Source organism: Cyprinus carpio, chromosome A4 (assembly GCF_018340385.1).
Source record: "Cyprinus carpio isolate SPL01 chromosome A4, ASM1834038v1, whole genome shotgun sequence".
NCBI classification, from domain to species: Eukaryota; Metazoa; Chordata; class Actinopteri; order Cypriniformes; family Cyprinidae; genus Cyprinus; species Cyprinus carpio.
Genome location: NC_056575.1, coordinates 2,888,676 through 2,914,318, shown reverse-complemented (window position 1 = coordinate 2,914,318; position 25,643 = coordinate 2,888,676). Strand labels below are relative to the sequence as shown.

At 35.8% G+C, this 25,643-nt stretch overlaps 2 protein-coding genes across 2 annotated transcripts; both read right to left on the bottom strand.

Annotated features, from left to right (window-relative positions):
• Positions 1-272: 272 nt before the first annotated feature.
• On the bottom strand, positions 273-4,904 carry LOC109047417 (synaptophysin-like protein 1). The gene is made up of 5 exons (XM_042738313.1): positions 4,421-4,904; positions 3,333-3,451; positions 2,132-2,340; positions 1,848-2,023; positions 273-775 (listed from the first exon to the last, which is right to left on the bottom strand). The coding sequence occupies exons 1-5, from the start codon at positions 4,490-4,492 to the stop codon at positions 644-646; spliced, it is 708 nt and encodes a 235-aa protein (XP_042594247.1). The 5' UTR covers positions 4,493-4,904; the 3' UTR covers positions 273-643.
• A 1,036-nt stretch (positions 4,905-5,940) lies between these two features.
• nampt1 (nicotinamide phosphoribosyltransferase 1) lies at positions 5,941-24,888 on the bottom strand. The gene is made up of 11 exons (XM_042738300.1): positions 24,735-24,888; positions 17,194-17,350; positions 15,219-15,322; positions 14,986-15,114; positions 11,641-11,799; positions 11,232-11,368; positions 9,921-10,146; positions 9,627-9,746; positions 9,385-9,525; positions 8,820-8,954; positions 5,941-8,020 (listed from the first exon to the last, which is right to left on the bottom strand). The coding sequence occupies exons 1-11, from the start codon at positions 24,792-24,794 to the stop codon at positions 7,907-7,909; spliced, it is 1,482 nt and encodes a 493-aa protein (XP_042594234.1). The 5' UTR covers positions 24,795-24,888; the 3' UTR covers positions 5,941-7,906.
• Positions 24,889-25,643: the final 755 nt, after the last annotated feature.

The following is a 25,643-nucleotide window of genomic DNA, read 5'->3' as shown; positions in this document are numbered from 1 at the left end:
CCAGAAGCACAAAGTCCTGCATGTATACAAACACTACCGCGTGCACTTCACAGTCAGCTTTATTGATCAAAAAATTACACTTCAGTGGCAGGAGAACAATGCTTCACTAAAAAAACAACAGAAGCACAACAAGAATAGAAAGAAAACCTTCCTAAACAAAACTCCAGCACCATAGAAATGTGACTGATGCTTAAAACTGCATAAAAATCCACAGATAACCACAAAAACCAAAAACTTTAAAATAAACTAAACAAAAATATTCAAATTAAATGCAAACATACATAGAAATGCTGCTCTGCAAAACTGAAATGTATTGAGGTTCACGAATCAAACAAGAATTTTATACTTGATTTGACAAAAATAGAAGTCAAATGCATTGTAATAGTACATTCGAAACATGTTTTAGTTCCATTAAAAGTTCAAAAAAAGCATGCCTATGAAATATAACTAAGGAAAAAAAAAAAAAAAAAAGATATTTTCTTCAGGTACATAAGAAATTGAAGGCATAAAACAGAAAAGGAGAAGAGAGAAACGTCACAAATGAGAGAGATATGATTATTGGTCTGCCAGACAACTGCACAAGCATCACCTGTTACTGTGTATTTTTCATGAAGGCTAAGGTGTTATGCTGTGGGCTAATTGTTTAGATGGGTGCTGGATTTGGACCCCGTCCCGCCACTTGCTGAGCATTGACCTTCTGAGAGTGCCAGCGCGTCTCCTTATACACAAACCAGACGTTCCCAGCCCATATGATGAGATTCAAGAAACCAAATATCTGAAAATGAGGTTTGGAGTCCGTTATTCATAATATACTCTACCGGTTAAAAGTTGGGAATAATTGGAAAGTCTGCATTTATTTGATGAAAAATAAAGTAAAAAAAAAAAAAAGTTCAATATTATAACAATTTAAAATAACATTTTTCTATTTGAATATATAGTAAAATGTAATTTATTTCTGTGATGCGCAGCTGAATTTTCAGCATCATTACTCCAGTCTTCAGAGTCCCATGATCCTTCACAAAACATTCCAATATGCTGATTTGCTGCTCCACAAACATGATTATTATTATCAATTTTGTGGAAACTGTGATTTTTGTTTTCAGGATTCTTTGATGAATAGAATAGAATAGAATAGAATAGAATAGAATAGAATAGAATAGAATAGAATAGAATTAACATTACAAATATCTTTACTGTCACTTTTGATCAATTTAATGCATCCTTACTGAATAAAAGTATCATTATTATTTTTTTTTATCATACTTACCCAAAACTTTTGAATGGTAGTGTATTTCAGTTTCCATAAAAATATGAAGCAGCACAACTGTTTTCAACATTGATGATATTCAGAAATGTTTCTTAAGCAGCAAATCAGTATATCAGAATGATTTCTGAAGAATCATGTGACACTGAAGACTGGAGTAATGATGCTGAAAATTCAGCTTTGATCACAGAAAAAAAACAATTACATTTTAAAGCATATTCAAACTGAAAACAGGTATTTTAAATTGTAATAATATTTCATAATTTTGACTGTATTTTTGATCAAATAAATGCAGCCTTGTTGAGCAGGAGAGACTTTTAAAAATCATAATTATTCCAAACTTTTGGCCGCGATACTTAAAAAGCATCAAATGCCAGTGAATAAAGTCCTGTGCTACATATGTCAATTTTAATTAGACATGCCACAATAAGGAAGTCAAATGCATTGCAAATGCAGTTTAACAAGATTGCATCTCAATGTTAGGGCTAAGTGCCTTTTTGTGGTTTAAAAACAAAAAAAAAGATAATCAGCATGAAAATAAATGGTGAAAGAGAACAGCTGATTGGTTAGTGTACTTTCTTACCACAGATATATTGAGCGAGCGCAGGCTGGCGTACTCAGTGACTTCACATTTGACATCTTCATCCTTACAGAGTGCCAGAGTGGATTCAATGCCAGCCGTACTGGTGGCGTCCTTCACCGTCTGCAGACCTCGAGCCCAGGCAGACGAGCACACCAGAAACAAAAAATCAAAGACAGCTCAAAACCCAAAAACACAGAAGAAAAAAACAAAAAAATTACAAACATACACAGAATTTTCCATATACAAATGCATATTGCATTCAAGCTCATCTGTCAGTTGAATACTCACAAACATAGGGCCGAAGTCTGAGTCTCGGTACACGTGCATGTAGCCCAGATAGACCAGCAGAGCCACCATTGAATAGAGGAAAGCCAAGACGGCCACAGCCACAAAAAACTCCACCGAGGACGACGAGTCTCCTACAAGATGGGTTGCAGGAACTGTGTGGTTGCAAAGAGTGGTGTTGTTCTCCACCAGCAGCTCCTGGTTTAACCTGAAAATGAACGTATAAAAACACAGAGAGAAATGTAGCATTCCATCTCTTGCTCAGCAATGGATCCTCTGCAGTGAACGGGTGCCGTCAGAATGAGAGTCCAAACAGCTGATAAAAACATCACAATAATCCACAAGTAATCCACACCACTCCAGTCCATCAGTTAGTGCCTCGGGAAGTGAAAATCTATGTGTTTGTAAGAAACAAATCCATCATTAAGATGTTACTCCTTGCCGAAATACGAGTCCATAATAACGCTTATTCCAGTGAAAAAAATCCATCTTCTGTTGTCTCTCACATCTAAATCCACCCACATATTTGTTTGGCTTGTAAACAGTGCTTGATCTGTGCAGACTTCTCTTCTGATTTAGACTAGACAAATTTTTCCACTGGAGGAAGCAATATTACAGATTATGGACTTTAGCCGGAAGCAACAGTTTATGATTAAAAAGCTCCAAATAGTGGATTTGTTTCTTACAAACACACAGTTTTGGCTTCACAAGACATTAACTGATGGACTGGAGTGATGTGGATTATTGTGATGTTTTTATCAACTTTCATTCTGACGGCACCCATTCACTGCAGAGCATCCACTGTTGGATGGCCTGAGGGTGAGTACATTTTTAATTCCTGGGTGAACTACTCCTTTAATATTTTGAATTAGATCTTATTTTTATATTTTCAGTATTTATTTATTTTATTTTTTTTGTAATTGTTATATGTTTTTCAAATCTAGTTTTCATTTAGTTTATACTTTTAATGTAAAAATATTTAATAATAATTTCAACTATAAAAAAATTATCAAAAATGTTTTTTAATAGTTTTAGATAATAAAAATTACCCTGGAAAGAGTTTATATTATACTGTAAACAAAGATTATTGGAGTATGTTACCTACAGTCTTTCTACTTCAATTTCACATTTCAGTCAATGTGTTGCTTGCCAATTGTTTGTGAAATCTACTAGCAATTTCTCTTTGTAACTGGGCCCAACCTGAATGGGTAGGTGAAAGTGGCACTGAGGGTTTCATTAGTGCTTCCGCCGCAGATGATGGAAACCACATTTCTGCCAGTATAACCTCCACAGGTCCCGAATGCAAGCACAGCCGTGAGCTGGAGAAAACCAGAGCATTATGCATGAAACGCTGCATGCAAACAACAGAAGCATGCAGTCACGTCTTCGGTTTCCTACATGCACAAACCTGAAGATGCACTGCAGAGGTTACCATGAAATAAGCTTCCTTCACCGCCCGTGTTCATGAATCATCTGACATACTAATCTGATCCTGTGCTCAGATTTAACCTAGAGTCCCTCAGTTTGTGTTTAACCCCTGGAAGCTAAATGAAGACCTGCTGTTCGTGGCCAACATCAGGCTCATTTTCCAACACCAGATGTTTAGTTCCGCTGCATGATACATCCTGTTTGCCAGCTCATTCTCAAGAAGCAATTAAAACAAAACAGAAAAACTTCTCATCTGTCCCACACTCAGATTTAAGCTTTATAGACAACAACAGCTGAGTCAGTAACTCCATTTTCCCTGCCAATAACACATTCCTTTGAGGAAGTAAAGAGGGGAGGAACTTCATGTAAGTAGGTGGCTAAAGAAAACTCAAGACATGCTGAGTTGCTGGTGAAGGGAATGTGCAAAAAAATATATATATATGTGCAAAAGTCCCAAAGTGAAAATGCTTCTTTTTTTCAGGTATATATAAATATATTGCATTTAAAACGTTTTCATTGTATATTATCAGCATAACAATTTGAACTGGAAAATGTACACACATTTCATAATTTCTTAGTATGCACTCAAGCATGCATTAACAAAACATGATGAAACGTTCCAGGTTCAAAAGAAAAGAAAAAAAGTGAAAATTAAACATTTTATAAAATAACTATGTATATACAGTAATAAATGAGAATTGCTTACATACTCTGTGTTTTGCAAGTATTAGTAGTTGGGACTAAAAATGACTTTTAACTATAACTTTGCATGGAATAGTGCGTTTTTATCCAGGCCTTTGCCCTCCTTCTGAAGTTAAAGCTTGAAAACGAGCTCAGCAGATTTGGATTTTCTTACTTACCCACTCCACGAGTTTAACAAAACACAGAGGCTCTTTAACGGGGCTCCAGTTTAAACTAAATCCCGTCTGCATCTCTCTGAACCGACCCAGATATCCTCAAGGAAGAAAAAAGAAGGCTTGAATATCGCTTGCTAAAGTTTTTATAAAAATCTGCAAGTTTGACAGAGTGACGTGGTTCTGTGGTGAAAGATGCTGCTCCTCCCCCGCGAGGAAACCAGAGTAAATCCAGATGAGGACAGAAACGGGGTTGAATTGCACGGTAGATTTATTTCAGATTCTGTCCGACAACACGTAATAGATGTGGTTTATCTGCATCTGGCGCGTGTATTTAGTTTAAGTCGTCACGATGCGATAGTTTCGATGGGTTCTGCTCTAATGAGTGAACGAAGCGCGTTCAAGAGTCCAGCGAACAATATTTCGGTCATATGATTGTATGAGACGCTGGAGATGAATTCTCTGCATTCCTGTGCTCCGTTATAAACTCAAGTCTCTTAAAGGAACAGTTCATCCAAAAATAAAACTTGTCATTTGAATAAAGGTGCGAATTATGGTGGTCTAAAGATATGTATTAACACAAAAATTAATAGCACACACAAAAATATCCAAAATACCCAAAAAAAATTAACGTTACTATAGCAAAATTTCCGAAAGGAAGTAACAATACAATATCAGTATCCTATCGCGATAATTCGCGATATATGGCTGTCTAAAAAAAAAAAAAAAAGTAATTATTATTTAAGTGTGTGTGTGTATATTTGTACATATATAGTGTGTGTGTGTGTATACACACATGTATATTTGTACATATATACATTTTTAAGCAGCATTTTCAATCATTTCATTACCAACTCACGTTAAAGTTATATTACAAAAAGCGCTAAAAGTTCAAAAAGTTCGGCTCTGGAGCAATCTCCATATCGTGATCAAACCCTGCATAACAAAATATTATGGTCAAAAAATAAGTATTCATTTACATTTAAGTTTGTGTGTGTATACACACACACGCACATTTCAGCAGCATTTTTAATAATTTCAGTGACCATAAAAGTTACATATCCGTGTGAAAAGTTTGTGAAATAAAGTTACGTTTCTATAGCAACAGTTTGCTGTTGTATAAATACTGCACTGTATAAATATTTTTGACCACTTATATTTATTGTATTTATAGTAATTATATATTTAGTATTCAGTCACACTTTAATATTTCTTTAAAAATATTTAAACATTTGCAGAATTTATATATATATAGATTATTTCCATGTAAATAACAAAAGGATGCTGGTGTTTTAAAACATTTTTAAAACTTTTAGCTAACTGTTCTGGGGCAGAAAAGTATAATTCAGGTATCTACAGACAAACCGCAACTAAACAAAATCGATCAGTTCATAATGCTTGTAGTTTACTGTATGTACATTTTGTGATGATGGGCTGCTACCAAACAGACCAGTAAAAGCTTTTTTTCTAAAACAAATGATCATGTGTTGACCACTGCATCCAGAGAAATAAAACCCCAACCCGAATCGGTATGATATTGCTTTTTATTTAAACTTTCACACGAATTTTCCTTAACACAGTTTTAAATTCGTCATCAAAATGAAGTGATTTCATTACTAGTTTGAAGGCTAGTGCATTGAGAAACAGTTTACTGTCCTTACAGCAGCTATAAAAGGGAATGGTTTCGTCTTATTCGCTATTCCATAAAAAAGGAAAAGAAATAATAATAATAACAACATTTCAGCAAAAAGGATGGACTGTTGTCGTTGTTTTAATATTCTGTCAAAATGGCATCGGTCATGTTAAGTTTTAAAATATCCCAAGAGGTTGAAAGAAAAAGGGAGACCCAACATATACATAAAAACATCAATGAAATTATAAGTATTGTCAATCAAACATGTACACACACACACACACACACACACACACACACACACATGCATATCAACAGACGTGCCAGAGACTGACTGAGCGATATCAGTCTTCCACAGAATGTTACGGATACATGAATTTTCTGTTGGTACAAAATGGGCATTAGACAAAAATAAGAACAGATCTCTATTTGGACAAATAAGAAGCCAGCTCTCTCAAAACAAACACACACGCCGATATATATACAAGAGAGGAGGCAGTTTGGCCACATTATTCTGACTGTGTTTATTTACTACGGTAACTGGCGCGATTTACGTCTGTCATAAAAATAATGATTCTGGAATTTGAAATACTAAGTATAGAAAACAGTAAAACCAAGCTCTTCTAAAATGATTCCCGCTGTATAATAAAACTGGTGTTTTCAAATAAAGATCTGTAGTGAGTAATAAAGAAAAAAAAAAAAATTTGTTGACTTAAATAGGTCAGGTTTACATTGTATATCATTACGTAGCATTCATTTAACATGTTGGAAAAACAGGATAATGTTCTCCGCAGAAAGGAAAGGGTCTATTATATTTGGATGAATCCTGTCAAGAACACGTCCAGATCATATTTCACCTCAAATACCAAAAGAAATTATATTTTACATAAAGAAAACAAATCCTACTTTTAGGACCATTAAGACGGCTTACATTGTGACACTATTTTTCATGAAATAAAGCCCATAAATTCCTATTATTACTATAATGCAACTGTTTATATATATATATATATATATATATATATATATATATATATTCAGTATTTACACAGCATGTGTACTGTACAGCCTTTAATTTATGCTGATTTAGATTTTTAAAAATAATTAAAAAAAAAACTTATGGAAATTAAAAAAATTACAGCAACAAAATGTAACATTTTCAGAGAATGACTGATGAGAATCTCCATTGAGAATGTCAATAATTACAGTAAAAATAAAATTAAAACATCTGGACACAGTATAGTAATGGGAATTGGTGGTAAAATATGCTTAAATATCATGGAAATTATGCAAAAATGCTAATTTCTTTATGCAAAATAAAGTTTCTCTTTTTTGTCTTTTTGTTTTTAGGGTGAAATGTGACCTAAACATGCTCTCTTAGGTTTCATTATTCAAATAAAACCAGAAATAACATAAAATAATCACAAGGCCAACGAAAGTATCCCTCTAGTTCAGCCGTCTCCTTTGCATAAAGGAATAGATCAATCCTTTGATAAAGTGATAAACCCTACACACAACATTCACATTCAACAAAAACACAGAACGATTACCTTTCAGTCCTACAGTCAAGCAAAGCGAAATCTTCTCGCGGTATACGCACACATAAACGTCTCCATTCCTGCAAAGACGTGTGATCAATAGCACACTTGGTCAAATACACAGTTAAATGATTTAAATAGCATGATAACTGCTCTCATCTGCTGTTAGAAAGAGACACTGAAGCGTAGCGGAGTCAGTAGACAGAAACATAGAACAGCTCTGTACACTGAACGTTGGGGTAACTGTGTGTCCTCGCGTCTGTCGGGACGCAGGTTCTCTCAGGTGGGTGTGGACGGAGAGAGGGCTGATGGGAAACACACTCAGAGCAGCAGATCCTTCAATTCGCTCTCCTTCAGCTTGGCATTGTCTCTGACCTCATCGAAGGTGTACGTCTTTACAATCTTCCCGTTCCTGAACACAGTGTGCAGCAAGTCCTGTGAGGGGACAAGAGGAAACAGTCGAAGATGACCATATGCAATTATCAGGATTTTAAAATCAAACAAAATTAATACAACATGTCTAACAATCTCAAAATATATTTTTTTAATTAATTAATCAAGTATGCATTCGATCGCAAAACAGGGTAAAAGCAAGTTTAAAACACATACGACATGTTTTATTAAATATATGCATGTGTATTGAAACTAATATATACATATGTAAGAATTATAGATCGACCAATATTGGATTTTGCTAAAATGATGTGTTTAATGAAAGGCAATAAACAGCATCTAAGCATCAAATGTGTTAAATGTTATTTTAAAGAAGCATCAAGAATTTATGTCAAATTAAATGTCAGATACAGTTTATTATATATTTTATACTTAAATTATAAACAAGCCCAAACTACTCTGGGACTACTACTTGCAGCTGCTCGTTCAAATGAGGGAGATAAAATATGCACCCATCTATAACATATTGCAATATAACATTTTAATAATTTATCAACAGTAAATCATAAGCAGTCGTTTGGCATAAATGCATATAATTCATTGGTTGCGAACTGCTCTGAAACGGCAGAATATTTAATTGAATAATCACATTAGGCCTTATCGCAATTCCAGTTTTTCTTCCTCCAAATTTAAGACCTCTTAAAATGATAGTTAAGACCTTTGTTATACCATTTAAGATATTTAAAACTTTCATGATCAAACTAGATTAGGACTTGGGAGTGAATAAATATTCTTCTTCTCATTAGTATGAAGTCAAATGCATTCATTTTTAGTCATGTACCTCTCCGTATTCCTCCAGATCACCCTTCCCCTCTTCCAGAGTAACGAAATCTCCACTTGGCGTCCTGTGAAGAGAAAGCCGACCCTTCTTTGACCTTTTGTTGGGGTCTGCAACAGGGTCTTTGAAGACGTTTACCTGAAATGAATAACATCATATTAATAAAAAAAAAAATTTCTCAATATTGCTGTATATATATGGTATTTATACATCATGTGTGCTGTACTCTACTTTAATTTATGCTATATTCAAAAATACTGCATTACGGTATCAACATTATACATTTTCAGTGTTAAAAATTTGAACGTTTTATGATAATCACCATTGAGATACAAGAATTATAGTAAAAATAAAATTGCAACATCTGGACACAGCATGGTCATGAGAATTTGTGTTAAAATGCGTCTAAATATCATTAAAAATAATCATAATTGTTCTAAAAATAACTTCATTTTCTTTATGCAAATTTACTCCATATACCATATGCACATAAAGATGAAGCCTGTAACTGCATTGACACTAGAGTCAGCAAATGGTACTGCTAAATCTCCCATTAGTCTACACTTACGCCCAGTCCGTTCGTCACCACATAACTGCACTTAAAAGAGCAGTTGAGCAGATCTCGGGTCAGTTTCTGCAGTAAAGCTCCTCCTGAGCCAAACGCGATGTTCTCAATGCTCCATCTGTGCTCTTTCATGCCCTCCACAATCTACAGAACACAATAAAACATGTACAGGATGAGTTTAAACTCACCAAGAGCTCATATACCGTACAGTCATGGTTCTGTTGTGAGCTGGACAACATACACACCTCCTGTAAAGTATTGATGTCCACACCGTCACCCTGAATGACTCTGATGTAGGGTGGAAGCACCTTATAGCCTTTAGAGTTCTCAACTGGATGAAATTTCTTTCCTAAAATTTCTAGAACCTGGAAAATAAGAAATAGTAGACTTAGTGAACATGCTATGTATCACACTAGACATATACTTTGAAACAAAGTAAACATTTGAGATGAAATCAGAAAAAAATTAATATAAAATTAAGGCATAATTAATCAACTGCCAGCCACAGTTGATATGACGTTTGATGCAACAATGCCTACCTTTAGCACTGTGTCTAGAGGGTTTCCTGAATCCGGTCGGACCACCAGCGGGGCGTCTGCGCTCCTCATCTCGATCAGACCCCTCAGGTCCTCACCCCAGATCTTCTCACAGGCGTTGTAGATGTCATAGCTGTCGCTGACGATTGACACGGGGACAGAAGGGAACTGCTTGATGATGTGTTCAAAAGCATCCTTCTCATGGTCCTTTCCCCAGGCAGTGATTGTGCTGCAACACAAAGACACAGTCAGTGAGACCAGGCAACATCAAGACAGAAAAGCTCAATTATTTAAGACAAAACTCAATTATTATTATTATTGTGACACTGTTCTATTAGTTTTTCCAGCAATTAACTTATGTTAGCATTACAGAATTTAGATATAAAAAATAACTTTAGTTATTAACATTTAACAACATAATTTTAACATGTAATAAAAACTATTATAAATTATTAATTATTGATACTATTGTTATTAATATGTATTTTTTTTCCAACAACTCACTTATCTACAAACATGAAAAAATTTACATATTAAAAAAAAAATTTAATAAAAAATACATAAAATATATATATGTTAACATATATGTGACCCTGGACCACAAAATCAGTCTTAAGAGTAAATTTTTCAAAACTGATTTGTATACATCATCCGAAAGGTGAATAAATAAGCTTTGCATTGATGTATGGTTTATTAGGATCGGACAATATTTGGCCGAGACACAACTATTTGAAAATCTGGAATCTGAGGGTGCAAAAAATATCAACATACTGAGAAAATCATCTTTAAAGTTGTCCAAATGAAGTTCTTAGCAATGCATGTTCTTAGCAATGCAAAAATTAAGTTTTCTGGCAATTTTCTGGCAAGTCACTTGTGTGTTAGCATTAAAGATTAAAATAAAACTATTTTAATTAAAATGGTATATACATAAAATGTATTTCATTAAATAGCACAAACTTGAATGGTTTCAAGTTATGATATCTACCACTAGGTGGCAGCATTGTACAAAACATACTGTATGTCAGAACGACTAAATTTCAAAAGCACTACTGAAACTACTGCAAAATTCCTGTTTCCTTTTACTACATTAAAACTTGCACTACAAGTGTGAAGAAACACTGGTCTTTGGTAATTATGTAACACGGTGCTGTCAGCTCCTGGTACAGGGCAGGGAATGAGAAGAGTGATGATGCGGCACCAACTTATGACAGTAAAAGGAAACCCTCCAGGCAAGTTCACATTGCTTCTAAGTGATCTGTTCGTTTAAGCTATGCGATTTACTATCATCAAGCTCTTAGCTCCAAGTTGTTCCACCTGTGTTCTGCAGCTGGTACTGAGAAACCAGGAACCGGGTCTTTGGTGCCATAGTACTTCTTGATTACACAGATCCCGGCCACGGTGTCTGTTCCTTTGAAGTTTACCAAGTGTGCAGATGCACCAATACCAGCCGTCTGAAACGGAAACATAAGTAAAATGCACAGCTAGTGCAGAAACGAAACCATCAAGAGAAAATTAAAGGGTGGAGGATGTGTACCGTATGTATAAAATGCTTGTTATTTATAATTTGAATAGTATGACTGTAAGTAAGGAGACATTTCTGACTTGGATAGAGCCTCATCTTAGACATCCCAAGCACGTACTTAAATCAGATTTGTTGGGTTTGGTTAACAGTAAATAGTCTCTCTGAGCTTTTAGCACTAGTGTAGAAACACATAAATGTCACCTCTTGGGATGAAACCCCTCTGTAGCCGAAGTCGTGCAGTTTATATTCCAGTCCTTCCAGGCTTCCTGACGTTTCCATGAGATATTTGGCCAGAATCTTCTTCTGTTCTCTTGAGTTTGTCGCAACGGTGATGGGATACCACGTCTGAACCAGGATAGTCTGTTGAGAAGACAAATTTCCATCATTAACAGTTTCCTATTAACATATTAACCTATCAGAAACGTGTTGTTTTGCAACACTTCCTGTGAGTTCTAATACCTAATCCTGTATCGTCACATCTGTAGGTGGCAAATTTCTCTGAACTCAAAAACAAAAGTGTAGTCAGCTGGAACCTGAATCCAAAAACAACCTAAATCTTGATGCAACCTGAGTGCTTCGGGAATGTGTCACAGAGTCAACACAGCGACTGCACAGAGGGCTTGCTGGACTCAAACAAGGGGACGCCAGGCAGAAATGCTTTGCTGAAGACCAGCCGGTCTAGTCAATATTATCATACTGCACATATACCCTGCTAAGATCTGGCGCTCTTTGGGCACAAGAACACCAAACACACCCAATCAAATCAACTCAACTCAACTCATATTACTTGACATTCTTTTACATTATTCAATCAAATTCAAACACTTCTTTCTAATTATCAGTTTTTTTTGCACCAAACCATGCCAAAACATGGCTGGGATTTGATTTTGTCCATTAGGAACTGATTGGATCATGAAAAGTGCCCATTAAGTCTCCAATTTCTAAAAACAATGCCTAAATAGCTATTTGGCTACCAGATAACATTAGTCAAGAGCTCAAATAACCTAATAAAATTGTCAATCAAAAATAAAGTAATTTGAGAGAAAGAAAATGCACTGATGAAACCTAATAAGATTATAACATTAATTAATTAATTAAATTAGTAATGATAACAATAATAACTATATTAATGTATTATAATAGTAATAATTATTACATTAATAATAATTACACAATTTAGATATATAAATTACAATAAATTATTAAAATTACATAATAAATAATGAGTACTTCATAACAAATTAGTAATAAAAATAATAAATGTTATTTTGTTATTTAGATTACAATAAATTATTTATGGCCGTCCTAATTTCTTTACTGTCAAATGTTAAACCATGGAGCTTTTATTTTGGTGGAAAACCACAGGGTGTCCTTAAAGTTTATCTTTTGTTGGGGAACAGATTTATAAACGTTTCTCATTACAAATCTGGAAAAATATTTGGCACGCTGAATTTTCAAATGCACGTTACAAGTGACCCAAGACACAGCAGCACATCAGAATATATACTCATATAATTAAAACACAGCCTTTTTGATTTTTATAGTTGTTGGTGACCATTTTTACTCATATTTGGCACTTGAAATTTGGCATGAATTAAGAAGCTAGACTGACAAACATTGACTTGAAATGATTCATCTGCAAGCTACTGCAAATTTATCTGACTGATGACCGCAATGTGATTCAAACAGCTTTCTCACATTGATCTGAAGGTTTTCAGCATCTTCAGCAGGTTAACTTTATACTTAAAGTCATTAAGTCTGAGTCATGGATCAACGCAGCCCAAAATCTGTCTTTGTGCTCAGATGTGCATCCTGCCATCAGAGATTATCTTCAAACTGCCAGGGTCACTTGTTTACATGCCTGTAAAGGCAAACTATAATGCAATGTGCCAGCATCTGACTATCACAAATAAGAGCTTCACTCCACCCTCACAACACAAAGGATGGAGGTTTAAGAGAGATAATAAATACTTTAATTCTCAATAAAATGTCGTGTCTGAAAAGTTTTGAAAGAGTTCAGCGATTCGTAAGCATCAGTGCCTTCTCATGGTCATCATAAAGGAAGTAGACATGTGTTTGCCTTCACTGGAGAATAGATATGTGCAGACAGTGTGTACTGAGAGCCAAGGGCATACAAACACACACACACACAGTCTAAATTGACCAGCTAAGCATGACAACATATTTGCCATACATTCAAAGCCCTCTAATTCATATGCAAAAACACTCAAATAAAGCTGATTTGACTATACAAATACTATACTCAAAATGCAGAGAGTAAAAGAAAAACTGGCGAATGTTCCCTTGACTGTATAATGGGGCTGGATGTCAGACTGTCAGCATGATTCAGCAGGTTTGACACTAAATACTAATGAGGGAGCCGTGTGGCATGACATGTCACTTTTTGCACGTTCTGTCACAGTAAGGTTGACAGAAACGGTCCGATCCGTCATATGGAAAATTTGGAAAACACTGTAGTCATTCATTACAGAGAAAAATGTAAACTGCAAGCCCAATTATATACAATTCCTCTGAATTATGACCCAAATGAGGATTGTGCTGCCAAAACGGGCACCTTACTGTTTACTCCACTAGTGATTCATGAAATCTGTGTCCCGTGGCTAATATACGGGACACAGATTCCTCTCTGGATCTGCATCTACAAAATAGTTAAAATGGTAATGCAATTTACATTTAGTCTTTTAGCAGATGCTTTTATCAAAAGCAACTTATAAATGAGGACAATAGAAGCAATCAAAACTATCAAAAGGGAAATTAAAAAACAAGAAAATTAAAACAGACAACACTGAATTTGTGAAAAAATTTAACTTTCATACTACCATCAGTAATAATTAATATAATAATTAGTAACTAGACATGATTTTTGATCATTCAAATTTAATTAAACCCCTCAAATTGAATCCAGAAATATAAATGAAATTCAATATTTAAATATTTAAACAGAAAACACATAATTTAGGAAAAAAATATTATTTTAAAAATGTTATTAGCAATGAATATTATTATTATTGAATTCATCAGAATAGACATAATTCTTGATTTTCTAAATTTAATTAAACCCTTAAAACACACTTTTGCTGGAAAACAATGCCATGTAGTGTAAAACTGATTTCTGAATAGTTTTAAATTTTTCCTAGACTCTCACAAGTCATTCTTACAATTTAAGGCACATTTTAAGCCATGTTATCCATCTATGGATAGATAATACTACCTTGATGTTTTCTAAATCAGTAGAACTCAACAACAATGTTCAATACGTCACAAAAATCCGAATGTTCAGGCTTGCAAGCTATAAAATCACATTAATCAATGAAAATAAAATGTAGAGACAGTGTTCTATAGCAGTGCAGATCAGTCAAATGGACCTAAACTCCTTCATATTGGCACTGATCAATCCTAACTGGTAGCGATCAACGCCATGTATATGTGTTCCTTTGGGAATTAAACACATACTGACAAAATGTAAACTTAGAATGTACAGTGAGTCGCTTTAGACAAGTGTTTAAGTTTAGGGTCATGCCTCACCTCTACCCAGTTAGTGAGCCAGTAGCACTCCGGATCTGTGTTTTCTACAGTGAACAGCACATTCCCACGCGGGATAACGCTTCCCTCCGACACAGCCTTGATCTCGATGGGCAGGTGACCGTTGTATTTCTGCAGTGATGTAACATAAGAGACGTGACTGAACATCTCTGATGAATGATCCCTTAAAACATTCGGCACAGACAGAAATGTCACAGAGGTGAGCTTCAGCGTACCTCCAAAATGTAATTCCATCCTTTTTCATTGAACACGTCATCCTGAAAGTGTTCCCGGTACACCTCTTTTGCTTCCTGAATCTTCTCTTGTGTGACGACCTGTCCTGTGAGCAGAAAAAAGAGATGGTACAACTGTGAGACGAGAAGTAGATGAACAATTCAGGAATAAAAAGACAAAGCAGAAGAGGGTGGGTGGTGTGTGTCCCTGTTTGTGTGTAATTGCACATTTTCCTACATCCTTGCTTTATTGCATTAAGGGACTCTTCCCTGCGCACAGTGCAGCTTTCTCACACAAGTACATTACAAAGACGTAACTAACTGTCTTAAAGGCACAGTATCCTCAAAAATAAAACTGCAGATCTTGTATTTTTTTTTTTTTTTTTTTTTTTTACATTTTAATGTATTAATTTAGCAGATACTGTGACTTACAGATGGGAACTAGATTTATAGTACCTAAGGAAAGCTGTGCTTATTTAGGAAATAGTAGTAAAATTCAAGCATAAACAACTGGAGACAACAACAGAAACAGAAGCAGTGCAACTCTGGTATTTATTAGTCTACCAAAAATACATGAATCTGTGACCTTTTGTGGATGAAAGAGCAGATGTTCAATTGTTTGACTCATCCTATCACATGATTTCTAAAGCCTTCACCCAATCGCACCATGAAATCCTTTTCAATGTAAAAATAGACTAAATTCCTTTATAAATGTGGCACATTTGAGTGGCATGCGAGAATGACAACCTCAAACCAGACCGATAGTAGGGTTGTGCCGATAGACGATAGTATTGTGTATCGCTGATAGTCAGAGATATCGATGATAGCAGATGTCTCTGTCGATAGTCAAGATGATATTAGGCTCATTCTACTATTAATGTATTAAATTATAATAATAATAATTATTATTATTTTTATTTTTATTAGGCGGCCTATTATAATTGGGCTATCAAACTGCCCATCTATTTCACCTCAGCACCGCATTTCACATACACACACACACACACACACACACACACGCGTGCGCAAATGAGGATTGGAGCCTGTAGCCGGTGAAGTCTCCATCCACAAACAGATGTACATCGTCTGCAGATATAAGGTATTTCATTGCACTTTAACAAGTAATCTGAATGGCCTATATATGTGCAATATTTTAAACTAGCCCTCACTAACTGAGTTTAATGCCACATGTTAGAATGCATCTCATTCTTGTTTCTGTGGCGGTGCATCGGGCTCGTCATGGGGCGCACGGTCCGGACCGCTGTATGACTGATGCATCAGTTCAATTGAACTTTACTCCAAATATATGAACTTACCTGTTTTGAATCCAATATTTATGTCCAATATTAGTGCTAAACTGTTGGACTTTAAATGAAATCTACTATTGATTTTCACCGTTGACTGATTTTGCAGAACATTTAGACTGATAACTTCCGTGCGCATATGCAGCAAATTTGTCACAGGACGCGTGGTATGACAGTTGCATCCGACTATATATGAACTAGCTGTTTTAAATACAGTGTTTTTATATTTAACATTAGTTTATTAGTATGTTTGAAAGTATATTTTTTAGATTATTGGTGATTACATAGGCTCTCTCTCGCGCAACTGCACGATTTAAAACACCAAATAGTTATGCTATGACAAGAACAAAGAGTCTCTCTCTTGCTCCACCCATGCGCAATAATATCATGTATCATCGATCTCACTGGCTGACGATATGACGATTTGAAGAATGACCATATCGCCCAACACTAACTTCTAGTCACACGTCTTAAACTCAAACTGCTATTTTCTTAGCCTAGAACTCTACCATCAAGTTTGGTCATTTAACACTGGCTCCATCACGAGAAAGTAATTTTTTTCCTGTTGGAACAAACAATGTTATTATTTTTCGTGAACACAAATCAAAATTACCAGCAAGGCTGGGTTTTCCACTTGCAACTCAAATTAACGCTGACAGCCGCATCCAACATACCTTTTAAATATCTGTGGAGAATGTACTGAAGCCCATAGAAGACCGTTTTGTCGTATTTGACTTTTCTGAGCTTGGTAGGATCTGTCTTCTTCTCGCGGCACTCAAAGTAAGAGTACATCTTGCTGGTGTTGGGTGGGTACTGTTTGTAATGTGTGACCTGCAAGAAAGAAATTACAACATGTTATGATTTATAAACAGAAAGATCCACACGACAACAACAACACAACATCCTCTGGCACGGCTGTGTTAACATTGCAAATATGGTAATGGCTGTCAACAAGCCTAGGTGCATCTTTGTCAAAACAGTTTCCTGTAATTCACAGTTACTGGGTCTGATCTAGTTGATCTGCCAACCATTCAAAACTATCAGCAACATATTACACATTATTAGGTAGACATCACTATTATTGTTCATGCTGACCTTAAGTACTAAGCATTAACACGTAGTTTGTAAAATTCTCTTAAGGCAGTTTATTGTTTGTTTTCTACTAGAAGTATGCTATTCACTGCTTTATCTCTGCCAAAAGTGTAAACATTCAGCCTCTCTGGAACCATCAAAATATTTAGAGTGGCCCTGCTCAGATCCGTCAATCATTCCAGCTCAACCAATAGTGAGAGTCTGGGGTGTGGCTAGTGTAGCAGGCTGAGCCAGGGGGTGTTTAGCCAGCTGATCCGTTAAAGGGATAGTAAACCCAAAAATGTAAATTCTGTCATTAATCACTCACTCTCATGTTGTTCCAATACCCTAACTGTGGGTTCACACCAGACGCGACTTGCGCGAATAAAGTGCACTATTCACACATAGTTAGACGCTTGAACATTTTGAGTATATTCGCTTCATTGGCGCGTGAAACTCGCTTCATTCGTGCATGAAATTCACTTCACAACAGACGCATATTTGCATCATGGGAGGGGCTTCTGCCAGTTGAGTTCACACAGGATTGTGATTTCAACCACCATTTATTCTGATCATTTTAAAAATATTCCTGTTATCATGTCATGAAATGTAGTTTTAAAAGTATTTCAGGCGAAAATGTAGTTGTTTAAAACTCAAATATGCAGTTTATTTATAAAGACATCGCCTATTTAAAAATGTGTTTCGCTGATTTCGGAGACGATCAGCTCCGCCCAATCAGCGGGAGCTCAGTGCTCATGATTACCGACGAGAGCTGTTTTGAATCAGCTAGTCCTTCTGACATTTACTGCTGGCTCTGATTTCTCTTTAGATGTTAAACATAAAATATAATTTGTTTTGGGTAAATCTAACAGGTAATCTTTGGTCTGTAATCAATTAATCTATGAATATGTTAAAATGAAAATAAAAATACTGTTTGATATAATATTTAGTTTCATTGTAATGTAGGCTATATAGGCCTACACATTTCCCTGAACTACATTTCTGCAGCTATTAATATGTTCAAATGAAAATGAAAGGAGGCAGTGTTTGCCGTAAGTATTCTAGTCTTAACATAGAAATAATATTTTTATGTAACAAATATAAATTATGATTTACTATGTAGTGCACAAAGTAACAAACCAAAACCTTTGGTCATTGTATAGAACATTTATTGATACAAAATAAATCAATATTATAAACTATATACAAAGAACATTTACAACTATTCACATGCAGGAATAAAAAGGATCTTGCTTGGAAGAGGGAAGAGGGAGGGCCAAAGTGAAGGAGAGGAGAAAGAAAGTCTGGTTCATTCCCTGCAGAGATTCCCTTTTTATTCCTGTTTCTATAAAAGTACGAAAATACTTTTATCCACATACAGCGACGATGATTTTGTCCTCCATTGTTGTTTCGGATTTCTGCCTCAGCTCGCTACGTCGTAATCACGTCACTACTAGAGCAAGCTCCTGATTGGTTAACGCGGCACGAATTTTCACCAAAGTTCAGATTTTTCAACTCCCGCGATTCACGCGTTACGTGTGTCAAACACCCGAAACCTCTCAATTTGCGTGAATTGCGTCATTCGCGCCGCCTCATTCGCACCACAGGATGTCTATCACGTCTTTGCATTGACTTAACATGTAAATCACTCGCGCTTAACGCTTCATTTGTGTCTGGTGTGAACTCACCATAACACTTTCATTCATCCTCAGGACACAATTGAAAATATTTTAAATGAAAGTGGACCTGAGAAGAAGCTCTCGTGATCGCGCGTTGGAGATTGAAACAGAAATGAAGACAATTTTGGATATAGTCGTTATTTTGGGGGTGGTGGGGTAGGGTTAACATACAAGCATTCCCATCACTTCAGATAATTAACGTTAAACCACTGGAGTAACAGAGACTACATCTGTGATGTTTTCACTACCTTTCTGGGCCTTCGAAGTGAAAGTTGCTTAGGTTGTCAATGGAGGGACAGAAGCCTCTCAGATTTTATTTAAAATATCTCCAATTGTGCTCAGAGGATGAATGAAAGTCTTAGGATATTGGAACAACATGAAGGTTAGTAATTAATGACAGAATTTTTTTTTTTAAGTATCTCTTTAAGGCCAAAAAATATTTCGGTTTTTACACATACGCAAGGGTCCGCGTAAGGGGAACATGACACAAATTTCAAGATTTTTATCGGTCATAAATTCTGGACAAAATAAAGCAGACACTGGAAAAGATGAAGCTTTCTACAGTGCATGTGTCACCTGCTTGTGTTTGTGCACACTATCAAATGGGGTATTCTTTGAAAGGCTGCACATTCAACTGTACGCATATGCCAGCGTCCGAGTTAAAAACTGAAATATACTTAAGTATACTACACTTGGCAAAATACACAGAGACAGAAAACGGGGTTAAAAAAGGGTAAATATTGGTGGTGCTTTTACAAGATGGAGGACTGATGGAATGTTTGGGTTTCAATCGAGACACCAAACTTGTGGAGTTTCTTCTCGACAGTTATGGTAAACTATTTCTTGCTGTGCATGTTAGCTCTTTACTGTCGAGCCCTAGATAAAATAGTAAAATACTGTAAAGATAAGAATAATAATAAAAGTGTTAGGAGTTTTATGCAAAGATTGTTTGTTTTACTTTTGCAATTCCGCTAGCTGACACTAGTACCACAGAAACTGCATACTTCACCTTTAATAGTTAAAAGTAACAGAAAAAAGACCCGCACTATTTCTAATCACACACTTATGAGCTTGTGAATATGGAGTGCACTCAAATTACAATGTGCAATAAAAGGTTATAGTTATTTAGACTAGGCTATGTATTTGTTGAATGTCTGTTAGCAACGTCCTTGCAACAACCAACAAGATTCTAGAATCGTGATAGTGAGTTTTGCACGAGCAACTTTTCTTTTTTTCCTTTTTATATATATATATATATATATATATATATATATATATATATATATATATATATATTTATATATATATATATATATATATATATATATATAAAAAGAGTAAAAAAATCCCGTTTGCCCTCTTGCTCCTCAAAGAGTTGTGGTATAAATACATCCTATGTTGACAACATGACTACAGTTACACTAGATATCAAACAGACAACCTACTAAGCTCCCTTATGATATTTTGTGCATGCTGACCTTTCCCTGGCACTTTTTGGCTGATCTCTTGTGTACAGGCAAGCCTGGGAAAGGTTACTGCCTCATGATTATGCCTGCCTGACAGCTACTGTGGTTACTCCCTGCACTCCGAGAGCAAATTTCAGGCAGCTTTTCCCACTTTGGCTCAATCAAAGGGCAGAAGTCCTTGTGAAGCAGCAGTCGAGGAGGTCCCGCTAGGGTCTGGAGGCCTGCTCCCTTCTGGAATAGACCGTTCATGTGAACAGCTGCATGCGGTCCAGGCATGCACAACAACTGGGTGCGTGCATAAGGGACACGAAAATGCCAGAGTAGGCTTCAGATCAAGGCCACGGAGGCTGTATAAGAAGCTATTTTAAGGTGTGGCAAACTGAAATGAAAGTGAAACATTGTAAACAAGTTATAAAACTGAACAATCCAGATGCTTTGACCTGATCTGATGTTCCTAAGCGGACCAATAAGTCAGTTATACCTAAAATCTCCTGGACACACCAAGCATGCCATTTTGATGTTGACAATTGAGGATAAAGGGGGAAAGAAGCAACACCAGATGGAACTGGTAACACAAACCCAGCGAATGTCCTTTCTGATGCTAAAGTTAATGCACGTATCGATTGGTCAATCAACATTACACATGCAGCAGAGCGTGCACATGCAGTCAAGGACCTTTCCTATTCATCTTCTCCACTGGGATTTCAAACGATTCCCCAATAGGCCAATTTCAGTGTTTGCAAACAGTGATGACGTTTTTTGTGGGCAGAGCCTATCTGGTGGCAGAAAATGACAGTTTTAACGTAGCAGTCTATAAAAGCCATGGAATAAAAGAATAAAAAAAAAATTATTTTGAGTTTATATTTCAAAATTCTCAGTTTTTTCTTAAAATTCCGAGATTATATCTCACAATTCTGGTAAGGAAAATCAACTCGTCATTCTTTCTTTTTAGTTTATAATCCCACACTTCTGGCTTTTTTTTCCCTCAGAATTGACAAACTCGCAATTGTTGAGTTGAATCAAGTTATAAAGTTAGAACTAGGAGAAAAAACTTGTATTTGCAAGAAAAAAAGTCAGAATTGTGATATAAAATAAGAATATGTTATGTAAAAGGTTACTGGTTTAAATAATATTTCATCCATGTATTTCAACTGTAGGGCTAATACAATATGTCCCCTATATGAATATTATATAGACCTATTGTTTAAATCAAATTTACGCTTTAAAATAGGATAATCATAGCAGGTTTCATCCATAGTCTGTCTGTTTAAAAGTCTGCATTTAGCTACAAATGGCATCTTTGACGACAGCATTAAAAAAAAATATTTGCATTCCGATTCTGACATCCAAAGGTACAACAATAAATTTTTTCTCTTATTCCACAGATTTTACCCCGTTTCCCTCCATTTGTTCCCAGTGTTTTTCTGCCACCACTATGCAAGTGACGTAACTGTGACGTCTACTCCAAATTGGTTTATAAAGCCATGAACCATGAGCTCTAAAATGAACCACATTACAGCTTTTATGTGAAGTGAAACTATTTGAGGAAGTACAAAACTCATTTATGAGCAAATAAGCTACTCAAGAATTAGTCAAATCAAAACTATGATTACATATATAGAATTGTAACTATACAAACAGCAAACAGTGTGAAATTTCAATTTAGTTTTCTTTTTTTTTATCTTTATAAGATTCATTTACGCTTCAGTAGACATAAGAGACGAATTTTTACTCAGAAACTGATAGTAAATTTTTACAAGCAATTACAAATAAAAGGCAAGCAACACATTGAATTAAACCTTAAATTTTGAAGTATAAAAACAGAACTTGTTTTTTTTCCTCCGATTATGTTTGTTTTATTTACAGCGTCGTTTGAAAGTGCCACCCATTCATTATATCATTTGCAAAGCTTCATGGGAGCGGATGGTTGCTGTTGAACTCTGAACACTTATTCTTCAGGTTTCCAGAGAACTATATATGATTGCTGAACAATTGTATGCTCTCTATTACTTAGATTATTACTTACAGCATTAGATCATTAGATCTTAATCACCCCTTTCTCATTCCTGGTGTCACCTTTACTTCCTTCTCATCGCCTTTTGTTCTAAATGCTACTTGCTTCTAGAGTTTCACCCTGTTTCTATCAGAGCCATAACCTTGAATGGAGAGTAAATGCCGACCGTTAAACATCAAGAGTAGCATCACAAGGTCAAAAGCAAAGCTCATGGACAGACTCCTAAAACAAGTGTCAGAAAATCAACAAACTGTCAAGAAGACACAGAAAATAGAGTGTAGAGTTGACTGCGTAAATAAGGAACAACCAGCCATTTTCCACACGTGATCTCTGACCCTCCAATGACCTCTGCAGGATCCTTAAGTAATGAAGCATCCCTTAAAAGGCTAAATGAATGTGTCATCAGCCTCAATGCAAAACACGAGAATCCTATTACATCCGTGGTGGGAGGATGAAAGACAAAGGCATCCACTCCCGTCCTCTAGCTGTACTAACGGAAGAAAACACTGATTAAACATAGATGAGACCATATCCACAACATAACAGACACAACAGCAGTCAATGACGCCACTCTGAATCCAAGGACAGAGAGCGCTGGGTTGAGGTGAAAAGTCAAAGACCTGAGCAGCAACTTCAGCATGGCAAAGTAAAAACGGCATACATTCGGTAATTTAAGATTTAATAAAGATACAATGGTTATGACATACTTGCTTTTATCGTTTTTTACAGAATGATAATCACTTTTTTGCTCATGATACAGCATCTTGTCACATCACATAGGACTTTAAGTATAATGAATAACTTACAATAAAATACAAGTTGTGCGTGTGTGTGTGTGTTTGCGCATATATAGTTGTTAAGCAGATATGTTATATGTAAAACAGTCAGCAGATTTTCCTCTCTGACGCAATGAGGGACATTCCTACTTCCATTGCAAAATACCATTTGCTAGACATTTCATTAATCTGAATTTAACCTTTTATTTCTGTTTTCTGTTTTTATTTCTGATTATAAGTTTTTAAATTTCAATTTAGTTTTGCAATTTAACTATATATATATATATATATATATATATATATATATATATATATATATATATATATATATATATATATATATATAGCAACATTACACCAAGGCAGCTTACTGAAGGGAATATATATATACATATACACACACACACACAATACAGTGCATCGAAAACTATTCTAAGGTCATTTTTGTATTTTAGATATTTATAGAAAATAGGTTAGTTTTGGAGTCATAAAAATCTATTATAGCCTAATTTCGGTTTTCACAATTATTAATTTTGCTTTATTATATTAAAAGTGATAGACTACACCTATGTCCTTATGTATGCACTACACACAGGACATACTATATGTCATATTCTTTACATTACAATGTACAGACAATATGGAAATATTTAATATTTCATACAACACATGTCATTGTCTTACACTACAATAACACTAAATCTGCTGCATTTGGAACCCGGATTATTTCAGCGAGATCTGAACTGGAGTGAAACCGGTGTTGTATTTGGTGAAATCACGTTCACCGTGACTATTACTAATAGGTTAGGGCTAGTAAGTTAGTAGGTTAGTTGCACCGCCGTCATTAGTAACGTTACATTCATTTCCTGAGAAATCAAGTGCTTTCAGTTTTGCTTTTGAAGAGAACCCCCCCCCTCAGGGCACGCGCCTCCCGCCCTTTAGGTGTAATTCACACTCTTATCTCCTCGTTATCCGTTATTACCGACATAAACGCACATATTCTACTCAGAGGAAGAGAGATGAAGATGTACCTGTCGGTTCTCCTCACACACACTCGGCCTACCGACCTGACTGACACCGATTCAACCGTTAACGGCCTGAAGGATGAATCCACCTTCATTAATCGTTCTCTTTCCCTCAATTTCCTTTCACTCACGGGTTCACCGGTACACAACAGCACACCGGGCCGGGCGGTGGGTCTCTGCTCACCTTGTAGGAGTCAGTAGCTAACAAGATGTTGAAGTCCACGGCGCTTGTATGCTGCTCCATCTTCGCCTTGACGCGCTGCTGCCTGTCAGTCTGTTGTTCGCTCTCCACCGCGCGGACTCTCAACCAACCCCCGGCGCTGAGGAGGGAGGATGACGGAATCACAGTGGGCGGGATCTAATGGGGTGGACTGGCCAATCAGGGGATAAGGTGACTTAGACGTCATTGCAGGGGGCGAGGCAGGGTGCTTACAGGACAGTCAATGGATGAAACAGAAAGTTCTAATAAGAGAGAAATGTAATAAATTAGAAAGTCCTTCATTGTATGTTTTGCTTAACTATTTTTTAAATAATATATAATGGATATTTATTTCATTTTTAAAGTTTTGTTTTTGTATTTAACCCCTTTATTTTGAATTTTATTTACAAAGGGTGCCATATAAATTATTCCAGAAATGCAAGTTAAAAATACATTTATTTGACATATGTTTTGAAATCACTCTTTCTTTTTGTTTTTGATTGTATTTGAGGGCCGTCCTTGCTCACCCCCCTAAGCACGGCCCTGTATATACCCCCTGGGACCCAGGCACATGAAGGACATTATATTTTAGTGAATTTCTCTAAAACCAAACATGCCACAGTTTGGATGTCCTGTACAGAGCACATTCAGGACTTTTTACGGATATCAAACGTTTGATCATAAACACTCCCTCTCCTTGGTCTTTAAACAAACTGATACTGACAGAATGAACACATTTAGCACTCTTAGGGGAAATATGATAATGTTTTGCAATTAATGTTTAAATCTGGATATTTTTTAAAAATTGTTTGTCGTAAATAAACATCTAAAAAAAACAAAAACGTTATGGGGTTCTAAATCGGATTATGACTTTTTGTTATGAAACAGGGCATA